We start from the raw sequence: 13,658 nt of genomic DNA, 5'->3' as shown, positions 1-13,658 counted from the left end.
ATCTAATTCTCTGAGACTGACTGCACGGAGATTGAACGCTTGATTTTATCAAAGCGTGGATTCTCCGAGTCAGTCATTAATACCTTAATACAGGCACGAAAGCCTTTCACCAGGAAAATTTACCATAAAATATGGCGTAAATATCTTTATTGGTGTGAATCCAAGGGTTACTCATGGAGTAAGGTCATGATTCCTAGGATATTATCTTTTCTCCAAGAAGGCTTGGAAAAAGGTTTGTCAGCTAGTTCCTTAAAGGGACAGATTTCTGCTCTGTCTATTCTTTTACACAAGCGTCTGGCAGATGTTCCAGACAATCAGGCATTTTGTCAGGCTTTAGTCAGAATCATGCCTGTGTTTAAACCTGTTGCTCCACCATGGAGCTTAAATTTGGTTCTTAAGGTTCTTCAAGGAGTTCCGTTTGAACCTCTTCATTCCATAGATATCAAACTTTTATCTTGGAAAGTCCTTTTTTTGGTAGCTATTTCCTCGGCTCGTAGAGTCTCCGAGTTATCTGCCTTACAATGTGATTCTCCTTATCTGATTTTTCATTCTGATAAGGTAGTCCTGCGTACCAAACCTGGGTTTTTACCTAAGGTGGTATCTAACAAGAATATCAATCAAGAAATTGTTGTTCCATCCTTGTGTCCTAATCCTTCTTCGAAGAAGGAACGTCTATTACATAATCTGGACGTGGTTCGTGCTTTAAAGTTTTACTTACAAGCTACTAAAGATTTTCGTCAAACATCTTCTTTGTTTGTTGTCTACTCTGGACAGAGGAGAGGCCAAAAGGCTTCGGCAACTTCTCTTTCTTTTTGACTAAGGAGTATAATACGCTTAGCTTTTGAGACTGCTGGCCAGCAGCCTCCTGAAAGGATTACAGCTCATTCTACTAGAGCTGTGGCTTCCACATGGGCCTTTAAAAATGAGGCTTCTGTTGAACAGATTTGCAAGGCGGCAACTTGGGCTTCGCTTCATACCTTTTCAAAATTCTATAAATTTGATACTTTTGCTTCTTCGGAGGCTATTTTTGGGAGAAAGGTTTTACAGGCAGTGGTACCTTCCGTTTAAGTACCTGCCTTGTCCCTCCCTTCATCCGTGTACTTTAGCTTTGGTATTGGTATCCCACAAGTAATGGATGATCCGTGGACTGGATACACCTTACAAGAGAAAACACAATTTATGCTTACCTGATAAATTTATTTCTCTTGTGGTGTATCCAGTCCAAGGCCCGCCCTGTCATTTTAAGGCAGGTATTTTTAAATTTAAACTACAGTCACCACTGCACCCTATGGTTTCTCCTTTCTCTGCTTGTTTTCAGTCGAATTACTGGATATGGTAGGAAGGGGAGGAGCTATATAACAGCTTTGCTCTGGGTCCTCTTGCAACTTCCTGTTGGGAATGAGAATATCCCCACAAGTAATGGATGATCCGTGGACTGGATACACCACAAGAGAAATACATTTATCAGGTAAGCATAAATTGTGTTTTTTTTTCTTTCATGATTCAGGTAGAGAATACCATTTTAAACAACTTTCTAATTTACTTATATAATCTAATTTGCTTCATTCTCTTGATATTCTTTCCTGAACAGCATATCTAGATATGCTCAGTAGCTTCTGATTGGTGGCTGCACGTATTTGCCTCATGTGATTGGCTCACCGATGTGCATTGCTATTTCTTTAACAAAAGATATCTAAAGAATGAAGCAAATTAGATAATCGAAGTAAATTGGGATATTGTTTAAAATTGTATTCTCTGTCTGACTCATGAAAGAAAAATTGTGGGTTTAATGTCCCTTTAATGTACACTTGGACTGACATTGTTGCCTATAAAGGCTAGTAAATTGCCAACCAATTATGAATCATACGGTTGCTCCTTAACATGCATGCAACTTGGTGTTTACAGATTTTTAGTAAGTTAGTAACAGGCATAGAAAATATTTACTTACAGTGGCCCTTTAAGGGGCGAAGCTAAGAGATGCTAAAACGGCAATAGTAAATTAATAAAATAAAATAAAAGTAAGTAGGAAAATAATGTATTTTTGTGGCGGCTTAGTTATTAGAATAATGATTAATCCAAATATTTACCCACACAGGAGTTTACCATCACTTTAAGTATCAGTTTGCAACTTTGCTTTTGAAGTACTAAATACGACAAACTTGTTTCTTTAAATTTTCTTGGTTCAGAACTTTAATGAAAATGGCTGTATTTGGGCCTAGTAGTTTCATTACTTAGATTATTTTGACCAAAAGTTTCTAGATACTGCGGCTACTCAAGGATTCTGAAGTAATGTTATATTTACCTCAATAGCACACACGATATAGCTTTACAGCATATTTCTGGCTAGACTATAGCCTTGGGAAAATGGAAAATAACCATGCAGAACAGGTAATTTATAGCAGTTGCCAGCAGATTAATACATCTGCAGAGGGAATCACTAGTGTATATAGTTTAAACAGACAAAGGAAGTCTGCAGACAAGTAATCATGGCACAGTGGAGCTTAGCAGCTGCTGGGATGTGCAGTGTCTAACCCTCAGCGATGATCTGCAGGTTTTACTTTCAGGGAAGCGTTTTATCTCTACGCTTGGCACAAGCAGAGAAGCCAGCACAGATAAAAGAAATACAATGACTCTTTTAGGCGATACTGTACAGTGGATCATAAAATATGATGATCTGTTTAAAGGGGACAAAAACCAATGATATTCTCATAAAGCGCTTCTGTATTTAATGGTTTTTTATCTGGAAAAGAAAAACAAATATAACTGTGAAAATTTTCACCATTTCAGTTAATTTTCTCTACCTCCACTCAGGGACTTTTGTTTGGAAGAATTTATATGCCTTTCATTTGCTTATTATTATTTTTATGTATTTATTTACCTTAAACCAGACATCTAAAGAGCATTATTGGTCTTTTATCAAGTTATAAGATTGCTCTAAATGTTTAAATGATGTAACTTACATTACATCTGTGGGAGCAAATTACAACAGTGCTATACCAGTTGCTAGCAGAAATGGACTGAGCTCAGTTGAAAAAACATTACTGCATGATATTAAACTTTAGTAACAGCAGTAGTTCTGGCTTCTACTAATTTCAAAAAACTGCATGTAATCTTGCAGGGACCTGAAAAACCAGGAGGTGTTGCAGACCCCCCTAGAGAAAAGCATAACTGTCAGCATTTAACTGAAATCGCATATTAACTATAGCCAGTTTTTGTAGAACTGCACAGATCCTCAAAATAATCCTATAAAGCATAAATGTGTATGTTTAGCCCTATGAACTACTGGGACCTCATCAGGTGAGCAGGGTCGGCTCCGGGGGGGGGGGGGCAATGACGGGCAATGCCCGCACAAAATAATTTTGTTATTGTATAAATAAGTGTGTCATAATTCTGGAAAGGTGGTAACCCTAGTTATGATACCAGTCACACCAAGTGGTTATTCACACAGCATATTGTATGTGTATCACTTTCTCAGTGGAATGATGCTGACCTTTTACAAGCAACACACAGAAATTGTTCCCTGCACAATGTGTGCAAACCAGACTCTTACAGGGAAACTGTATAGAATAAATTTCTTACACGCAATGCACCTTCCCTTAGATTAGCTATGACACCAGCCCCGAACTGTAAAGGTTCCCAGTCACTCAATGGGAACAGTTCACAAATGATACCAAATTGTGTACATATCAGTCATGGTGTGGGTGTTCCCTTTATAGTGTGTATATAGCAGTCACAAGCAGTAGGTGTTCCCAGCATAGCGTGTCTATACCAGTGGTTCCTTATAAAATGCCAACCTCTTGTCCAGCCCATATGCGTGTCATGCTCAAGTTACAGTCCAATGCCTGCACTTGGCCAGCAAAAGAAGCAGTAGGGGAAGGAGCCCTTCTCATCCGACAGCAGCAGCACACTAACTAAGGGAATGCTTCCACTTTACATAAACATGGCGACCCTCAGAGGTGCACACCGGTTGCTGTATCACAGTAAGTCCCAAGCTTATCTATTTACCATATTATACAGTGTTAACCGAGTTTTGACCCTGCTCTGTGCCCGCATTATATACCCACCAGGCAGAGGCAGCATTCGCTCTGAGCCTGTGACTGGCATAGCGGGTCACTCACGACCTTGTACAGGCAAAGCGTATGGTTTCCTCATGCTAAGATATCTTCACGTCATGCATATTTTATGTCGTTTACTAACATTACCAGCTGATTACATTAACCAGTAGTTTACTCTCTATATGCATTTGCTTGATATATCCACTATAGTCCCAGTGCAGTATGGATTAAAAGTGCTTCTGTCAGATGCTTCTGTTGCGAGTGTGTTTGAGTAGAAATGCTGATGTCACTATGAGTGGTAATTGCACTGTCAGTGTAGCATTATTTTATTTATCTTGTAAGGGATGTCCCCTCACTCTTATTTTAATTCTGATACATGCTTTGTAAAAAATGTGTGCCCCCTTCGGGGAAAAACAAATGCCCCCCTATTTCATTCATTCTGGAGCTGAGTCTGCAGGTGAGCCAATGACAAGGGACATATATGTGCAATCACCAATTAGCAGCTATCTCACAGCAGTGCATTGCTGCTCAAAATTATACTAAGAGAATGAAACAAATGTGAAAATAGAAGTAAATTGGAAAGTTGTTTGAAATTGCATGTTCTATCTGAATGATGACATAAAATGTTTCATGTCCCTTTAAATTTGGACGGATTGGTCCTTACTTCGCTTTTTAGTTTTTAATAAATCTCCTTATCTAGAAATAGAATTTCATAATTTTAATGTGTTGATTCAGTGATTTCACAGAGGTTGCCATAATATATTGGTAAAATAATACAATTGAACCTAACACTAACACCCGAAGATCCACTTACAGTTTTTGAAGACCGGACATCCATCCTCAATGAAGCGGCAGAAGTCTTCATCCAAGCGGCAAGAAGTCCTCAATAAAGTCAGTAGAAGTATTCATCCAAGCTGGCAGAAGTCTTCATCCAGATGGCATCTTCTATCTTCATCCATCCGGCACGGAGCGGCTCCATTTTCAAGACATCCAGCGCGGAGCATCCTCTTCTGACAACGACTAATGAAGAATGAAGGTTCCTTAAAGCGACATCATCCAAATGGCATCTCTTGAATTCCGATTGGCTGATAGAATTCTATCAGCCAATCAGAATTAAAGGTGAAAATATCCTATTGGCTGATTGAATCAGCAAATAGGATTGAGCTTCAATCATATTGGCTGATCCAATCAGCCAATAGGATTGAGCTCACATTCTATTGGCTGATTGGCCAATAGAATGCAAGCTCAATCCTATTGGCTGATTGGATCAGCCAATAGAATTGAAGCTTAATCCTATTGGCTGATTGCATCAGCCAAAAGGATTTTTTCACCTTTAATTCCGATTGGCGGATAGAATTTTATCAGCCAATCAGAATTTAAGGGACGCCATCTTGGATGACGTCCCTTAAAGGAACCTTCATTCTTCGGCCCGCTTGGATGAAGACTTCTCCCAGCTTCATTGAGGACTTCTTGCCGCTTGGATGAAGACTTCTGCCGCTTCGTTGAGGATGGATGTCCGGTCTTCAAAAACTGTAAGTGGTCTTCGGGGGTTAGTGTTAGGTTTTTTTAAGGGTTTATTGGGTGGGTTTTATTTTTAGATTAGGGTTTGGGCTGAAAAAGAGCTAAATGCCCTTTTAAGGGCAATGCCCATCCAAATGCCCTTTTCAGGGCAATGGGGAGCTTAGGTTTTTTAGATAGGATTTTTTGGGGGGGCTGATGGGTTGGTGGTGGGTTTTACTGTTGGGGGGTTGTTTTGTATTTTTTTTTTAAAGGTAAAAGAGCTGATTTCTTTGGGGCAATGCCCCGCAAAAGGCCTTTTTAAGGGCTATTGGCAGTCTAGTTTAGGCTAGGGTTTTTTTTTATTTGGGGGGGCTTTTTTATTTTGATAGGGCTATTAGATTAGGTGTAATTAGTTTAAATATTTGATAATTTCTTTTTTATTTTGTGTAAATTAGTGTTTTGTTTTGTTTTTGTAATTTAGGTAATTGTATTTAACCCCTTAACGACCGAGGACGTGCAGGGTACGTCCTCAAAAAAAAGGCAGTTAATGCCTGAGAACGTACCCTGCACGTCCTCGGTTTGGAAAGCAGCTGGAAGCGATCCTGCTCGCTTCCAGCTGCTTTCCGGTTATTGCAGTGATGCCTCGATATGGAGGCATCCTGCAATAACCTTTGGTAGCCATCCGGTGCAGAGAGAGCCACTCTGTGGCCCTCTCTGCACCGGAGATCGGTGGCTACCTGCGTTGGTGGGTGGGAGCCGGACCGGGAGGCGGGTGGCGGCCATCGATGGCCCTGGTTATGTGCAGGGGGGGCGGGATCGTGGGCGGGGACGAGCAGGGGCGCGCACGGACGCGCGCGCGTGCACGGGAGGGCGGGGGGCGGGCGCGTGCACGGGGAGGGAGCGGGTGGGAACCGCTACACTACAGAAAATGATTTAATAAAAAATGTATAAATATCGAAATCTGGAAAAAAAAAAAAGATCAGCAAGGTGGTGGGGGATTGTCTGTGTGGGGGGGGGAAGCTACACTACAGAAAAAAGCCCCAAAAAAAATAAAAAAAGCACTTTTTTTTGCAAACTGGGTACTGGCAGACAGCTGCCAGTACCCAAGATGGCCCCCAATGAGGCAGAGGGGAGGGTTAGAGAGCGGTTTTGGGGGGGATCAGGGAGGTTGGGGGCTAAGGGGGGGATCCTACACCCTAGCATATGTAAATATGCTAAAAAAATTTTTTATTTTTTTTAAAAAACCCTTTTATTTTAGTACTGGCAGACTTTCTGCCAGTACTTAAGATGGCGGGGACAATTGTGGGGTGGGGGAGGGAAGGGAGCTGTTTGGGAGGGATCAGGGGGTGGGATGTGTCAGGTGGGAGGCTGATCTCTACACTAAAGCTAAAATTAACCCTGCAAGCTCCCTACAAACTCCCTAATTAACCCCTTCACTGCTAGCCATAATACACGTGTGAGGCGCAGCAGGATTTAGCGGCCTTCTAATTACCAGAAAGCAACGCCAAAGTCATATATGTCTGCTATTTCTGAACAAAGGGGATCCCAGACAAGTATTTACAACCATTTGTGCCATAATTGCACAAGCTGTTTGTAAATTATTTCAGTGAGAAACCTAAAATTGTGAAAAATTTAACTTTTTTTTCAATTTGATCGCATTTGGCGGTGAAATGGTGGCATGAAATATACCAAAATGTGCCTAGCTCAATACTTGGGGTTGTCTACTATACTACACTAAAGCTAAAATTAACCCTACAAGCTCCCTAAAAGCTCCCTAATTAACCCCTTAACTGCTGGGCATAATACACTTGTGGTGCGCAGTGGCATTTAGCGGCCTTCTAATTACCAAAAAGCAACGCCAAAGCCATATATGTCTGCTATTTCTGAACAAAGGGGATCCCAGAGAAGAATTTACAACCATGTATGCCATAATTGCACAAGTTGTTTGTAAATAATTTCAGTGAGAAACCAAAAGTTTGTGAAAAAAATTGTGAAAAAGTGAACGATTTTTTGTATTTGATCGCATTTGGCGGTGAAATGGTGGTATGAAATATACCAAAATTGTCCTAGATCAATACTTTGGGATGTCTACTAAAAAAAAATATATACATGTCAAGGGATATTCAGGGATTCCTGAAAGATATTAGTGTTCTAATGTAACTAGCGCTAATTTTGGAAAAAAGTGGTTTGGAAATAGCAAAGTGCTACTTGTATTTATGGCCCTATAACTTGCACAAAAAGCAAAGAACATGTAAACATTGGGTATTTCTAAACTCAGGACAAAATTTTGAAACTATTTAGCATGGGTGCTTTTTGGTGGTTGTAGATATGTAACAGATTTTGGGGGTCAAAGTTAGAAAAAGTGTGTTTTTTTCAATTTTTCCTCATATTTTATATTTTTTTTTATAGTAAATTATAAGATATGATGAAAATAATGGTATCTTTAGAAAGTCCATTTAGTGGCGAGAAAAACGGTATATAATATGTGTGGGTACAGTAAATGAGTAAGAAGAAAATTACAGCTAAACACAAACACCGCAAAAATGTAAAAATAGCCTTGGTCCCAAACGGACAGAAAATGGAAAAGTGCTGTGGTCATTAAGGGGTTAATTAATGTAATTTTTTTAATTTTAGTGTAATGTTTGGTGTTAGTGTAAGACAGGTTAGGTTTTTATTTTCGCTAGGTAGTTAGTAAATAATTAATAACTATTTACTAAATAGTCTACCTAGTTAAAATAAATACAACCTTGCCTGTGAAATAAAAATAAAACCTAAGTAATGTAACTATTAGTTATATTGTAGCTAGCTTAGGTTTTATTTTAAAGGTAAGTATTTAGTTTTAAATAGGAATTATTTTGTTAATGATAGTTATTTTTATTTAGATTTATTTTAATTATGTTAAAGTTAGTGGATGTTAGGGTTAGACTTAGGGATAGGTTTAGGGGTTAATAAATTTAGTATAGTGGCGGTGACATTGGGGGCGGCAGATTAGGGGTTAATAAGTGTAGGTGGCTGGCGACGGTGTCGGGGGCGGCAGATTAGAGGTTAATAAGTGTAATGTAGGTGTCGGCGATGTCGAGGGCGGCAGATTAGGGGTTAATTAGTGTAATATAGGTGTTGGCGATGTCAGGGGCGGTAGATTAGGGGTGTTTAGACTCAGGGTTTATGTTAGGGTGTTAGGTGTAAACATAACTTTTGTTTCCCCTTAGGAATCAATGGGGCTGCGCTACGGAGCTTTATGCTCCTTTATTGCAGGTGTTAGGCTTTTTTTTAGCCGGCTCTCCCCATTGTCTATGGGGAAATTGTGCACGAGCACGTAAAACCAACTCAAAGCAGCGCTGGTATTTAAGTGCGGTATGGAGCTCAATTTTGCTCAACGCTGCAATATTGCCTGCTAGCGCCGGGTTTATGAAAACCTGTAATAGCAGCGCTATAGGGAGGTGAGCGGTGGAAATAACTTGAAAGTTAGTACCGAACCGCTCTTAATGCAAAACTCGTACTCTAGCCAAAGGTTTTTTACTATCCCTTAAAAGACATTTAAAAACAAAATTAAATGTAGATATTCATTCCATAGTACATTTTCTGTGAGTAGCAAAAACTTTGGCACTGTGTCATCCTTATAAATGAAAGGGAGTTTTAGAACCACAAAATGAATACTGTAAAATAAGCAAGGTATGGAATTTGCAATCCATGATAAATGTAGATGCTTGTTTAAAGGGACAGTAAAGTTAAAATTAAACTTTCATGATTCAGATAGGGCATTCAATTTACTTTTAACATCAAATTTGCTTTTTTTCTCTTGGTATTCTTCTTGAAAGCTAAACCTAGATATGCTCATAGGGGTAGATTTATCAAGCAGTGGATGCTGCAACCTACCCCCGTAGTTTCAGGTTCCCCTGAAACTGAAGTTAAGAAGCAGTGGTCTTAAGACCGCTGCTCCTTAAAGGGATAGTAAACCCCGCATTTTTTTTCTTTCATGATTCAGATAGAGCATGACATTTTAAGCAACTTTCTAATTTACTCCTATTATCAAATTGTCTTCATTCTCTTGCTATTTAACACTGATAGTGTCATCTCAATTTAAAAATGTAGTGAAACATATCTTTGCACCAATATTACAGCTCACAGTCGGCAAGATTACAAGTTGCAGGGCATGGTCTTTTCGCAATAAATTTCCATTGTGCAGGTATTACAAGTCTTGAGAAATCATCACATATATAGAGAAATATTTTTTTAGAAAACAGTCTCGCAATATGAAATATTCACATTTTCATGTACACTTTTCGAGGAGAATAAGTCATGGCTTTGCGCAACAGATTAGGATGTTTGTGGGGTTTTTTAATTTATTTGTTTTCTCCATTGACTTCTATGGGGGGAATACGTGAACACGCACATGATTTGATTGTTTGGATTACGTGGGTTAACACGCGCAAAAAATAAGTTGTTTTGCAACTTGAAATACCCGTGCAACCCCAAATGCACAGATTTGCAGTGTGACTTGTAATCTTGCCCTCTATATTTCATATTCAAAGTGTTCATTTATAGCATTTTTTACAATGTTCACAAAGTGGTTATATGCAGGATCCACTTAGTGCTCTTGAAATCTATGATGCAAAAAGGTGTCAGATTTTTTTCTTAGTATTAGCCAGACTGGGGGTGCTGTTTGTGTGAATATGGAACAAATGTAATCATTTTTAATAGATGTTGATGTCAGTGGCATATATATTTTATCTATCTATCTATCATCTATATATATATATATATATATATATATATATATATATATATATATATACAAATATACACACACAGAGAAGTGCACTCACATGAACGAACAACTGGCTCAGTACTATTGTTAGCCTGTTCTATGGCGATTTACCACCTGGGTGCAGCTTCTTTTAGCACAAGAGAGGCACAGCATAGGTACTGCAAAAGTGAAGATGCACGATTCCCAGGTTCTGCCAAAACCTCAAATCCAGTAAATTTCCAAAGAAGGAACAGCACCACAATGACTGTAGTTCAAAGTAGTTTTATTGGGACATCAACAGATACACAGCACTGTGCTGTGTATCTGTTCATGTCCCAATAAAACTACTTTGAACTACAGTCGTTGTGGTGCTGTTCCTTCTTTGGAAATTTACTGCAGCTTCTTTTAGCCCAGTAATGCTTTTCACAGAGAAGAACTTTCCTGTAGTATATCCGTCTGATCCCGCCTATTACGGTCAGTCCAGCACCGAAATACCAGGCAATTCCTCTCTGAACAAGGAACACAGCAACCCCAGACGATCGTTTTGGCCTTCATTGGGCCTCGTCAGTGAGGTGTAGCCATATCCCTCTAAGCACACTGAGCAAGGAATCCACATCTGGTTTCCCCTTTTTCCCATAGGGAGACTAAATACACACAGAGAGAAGCACACTCACAGGAACGAACAACTGGCTCAAAACTATTGTTAGCTGGACTTTCTCTGTGTGTTGTATTAATTTGTTTTGATATTTTCCCTATAGTTCTTGCACCCAGACCTCTGGGGTTAGCTGCCTGTGACTCTGGGGACAGCACAGCTTCCTATGAGTGCCCGTGAGCACCCAGGGCTGAGCATGTTACAGGGTCATGGGATGTGTACCCAGTCCGGTATGAGAGTGTAGTCCTTTTCCGTGTTTTGTATATATCTAGGGTGATTACATAAGCCTGTGCACCCTTCCCTTGTTCCCAGTTTGTTTGGATTTGAGAGTTTGCATTGTGTGGCTGTTTTAGGGTCCCAGGTATTGGAAAGGACCTTGAAGTGGTACCTGGGCTTGTCCCATTTGGCCAAATGCGGTAACTAACCTTTCTATTTTTGCTTTTAAATCTTAGCTGAGAGCTTGTGAGTGCTGGACTTTCTCTGTGTGTTGTATTAATTTGTTTTGTAATTTCCCTATGGTTCTTGCACCCATACAGGGTCATGGGATGTGTACCCAGTCCGGTATCCGGTATGAGAGTGAGTCCTCTTCCGTGTTTTATATATATATATATATATATATATATATAAATATATATATACTTTATATATATATATATATATATATATATATGTTCACAATTTAATAGAACAGAATGTATATAACGGTTATATATGGTTATAATTTAATTAGTGCAATATTTTGTAATGCATAAAGCAATGTTTAATTAAAATTTTTGCGTGCATAAATTTTATTTACTTTTATTGGGCTTCTACTGCTGTTCAATTAAACTAGAAAGCATTCACTGCCAATTCTCTAGATGATAAAAGGCAACCATAAAAACTAGGAGTAATTTATATCATCTTATATTTAACTTTTTAGTCTCTAAAATAATATGACTCAAACAAAGCAAGACTGTCCACCAGAGCAAACAAAAAATGCTAAAACATAATATATAATAAGTGACTCGTTGATATTTTCCTACATTTGCTTTGGAGTTTTGTTGTTATTTCTGAATAGACAGTTAAATGGACAGTCAACACCAGAATTTTTGTTGTTTAAAAAGAAAGATAATCCCTTTATTACCCATTCCCCAGTTTTGCACAACCAACACAGTTATATTAATATACTTTTTACATCTGTAATAATCTTGTATCTAAGCTTCTGCTGACTGCCCCCTTATTTCAGTTCTTTTGACAGACATGCAGTTTAGCCAATCAGTGCTCACTCCTAGGTCACTTTACGTGCATGAGCTCAATGTTATCTATATGAAACATGTGAACTAATGCCCTCTAGTGGTCAAAATGTATTCATATTAGAGGCAGTCTTCAAGGTCTAGGAAATTATCATATGAACCTCCTAGTTTTAGCTTTCAACTAAGAATACCAAGAGAACAAAGCAAAATTGGTGATAAAAGTAAATTGGGAAGTTGTTTAAAATTGCATGCCCTATTTAAATCATGAAAGTTTTTTTGGACTTGACTGTCCCTTTAAGCAAAAGTGTTGATATGTATCTATAGTTTAATAAGGTAGTAAAAGATAGAAATGAAAGATAACCCTTTCATGTTGTATATATCTTTATCTTTCTAGGAAAATGGCACAGTGAATGTTGCTGTGTTTAACAATGATAAAGAAAGGCATGTTGAAAAGCAAAAATCAACTATCAAATCTGAGAAAGAAGCCCTGCTTATAGGTAAGACAAGTGAAATTACTTAGTAAATGGTTATATTTTAATTAATGGGGCCCCTGGACTCTACTAGTAAGCAAAGATTAGCCTGAGAATAATATGTAGATGTATTTTTGTAAAAATGATATTAGTTGTTTAGTTATTGCAGAAATAAGTGTTAAGTTTTACGGCTTAATTTAACAAAGCTTTGGACGTAGCTCTGGGCCCTTGTAGTGCAACTGCAAGTTCAGAAACAACGATCTGTAGCGGCTGCTTCCTAAATTCACTACCATCTCTGAGGTGGTGGACTTATAGCATAACAGATGATTGCCAAGCACTGCTCTTGCGCAATTGGTTGTGGGAGAGCAGGGGCAGGGTTGCACAATGCTAAATTCTAGCCGCAGATGCTGTCTTGCTCTCTATAAATGTGGGTGGATAGGTTCCCTACCTGGGAATAAATTGAAGCATATTTTCCATGTAGAAATGGGCACCACCATGTTGTAATAAATGAACTACTGCTAGAGTAAAACTCTTACAATGTTTAATGTCCATTTAAAGTGAAATTAACATTTGTTTTCATTGCATCAAAAAAGAAAAGAAGATACTTTAAGGGCTCCATGTACTAAGCAGTCAGCGAGCTACCCGCAACAAATCTCGCGTCAAAACTCGCAAACTGATATGTACAAAGTCGTCAACTATGTTCAAACTCGCATCTTTAAAATTGCGAGCGTACTTATCCGCCAAACCTCGCTACGTCTCCATTTTTCACTGTAATTAGACACATTTGACCACCAACTCGCCAAAAACGAATGTACTAAAAAATCTATTTGTCCGCTCGCTACAATTTCCGCTCCCACCTCGTTATTTTTGCCTCGCCACCTTTTAGGTGGCGGGCAAGGTACAAAACAATAGGAAAGTCAATCTAGACGCCAGTCTAGACATATATAAAAGGCAGTAATATCAGCATTGTACAGCATAACTGGCGTCTAATTTGTCTCTCAT

General features: G+C 38.8%; 1 protein-coding gene across 4 annotated transcripts in view; it reads left to right on the top strand.

Annotated features, from left to right (window-relative positions):
* Positions 1–13,658, top strand: part of ENOX1 (ecto-NOX disulfide-thiol exchanger 1) — a 1,465,540-nt gene that overhangs the window by 1,337,116 nt on the left and 114,766 nt on the right. For all 4 annotated transcript variants that reach the window (XM_053707980.1, XM_053707982.1, XM_053707981.1 and 1 more), the window contains one exon: positions 12,581–12,683. In XM_053707980.1, coding sequence (XP_053563955.1) covers positions 12,581–12,683 — 103 coding nt within the window. The remainder of the gene's footprint in view (positions 1–12,580; positions 12,684–13,658) is intronic.

The sequence above is a fragment of the Bombina bombina genome, chromosome 3, assembly GCF_027579735.1.
Source record: "Bombina bombina isolate aBomBom1 chromosome 3, aBomBom1.pri, whole genome shotgun sequence".
Classification (NCBI taxonomy): Eukaryota; Metazoa; Chordata; class Amphibia; order Anura; family Bombinatoridae; genus Bombina; species Bombina bombina.
Note: the sequence above shows the minus strand (reverse complement) of the source record. Positions and strands in the feature narration are given on the sequence as shown.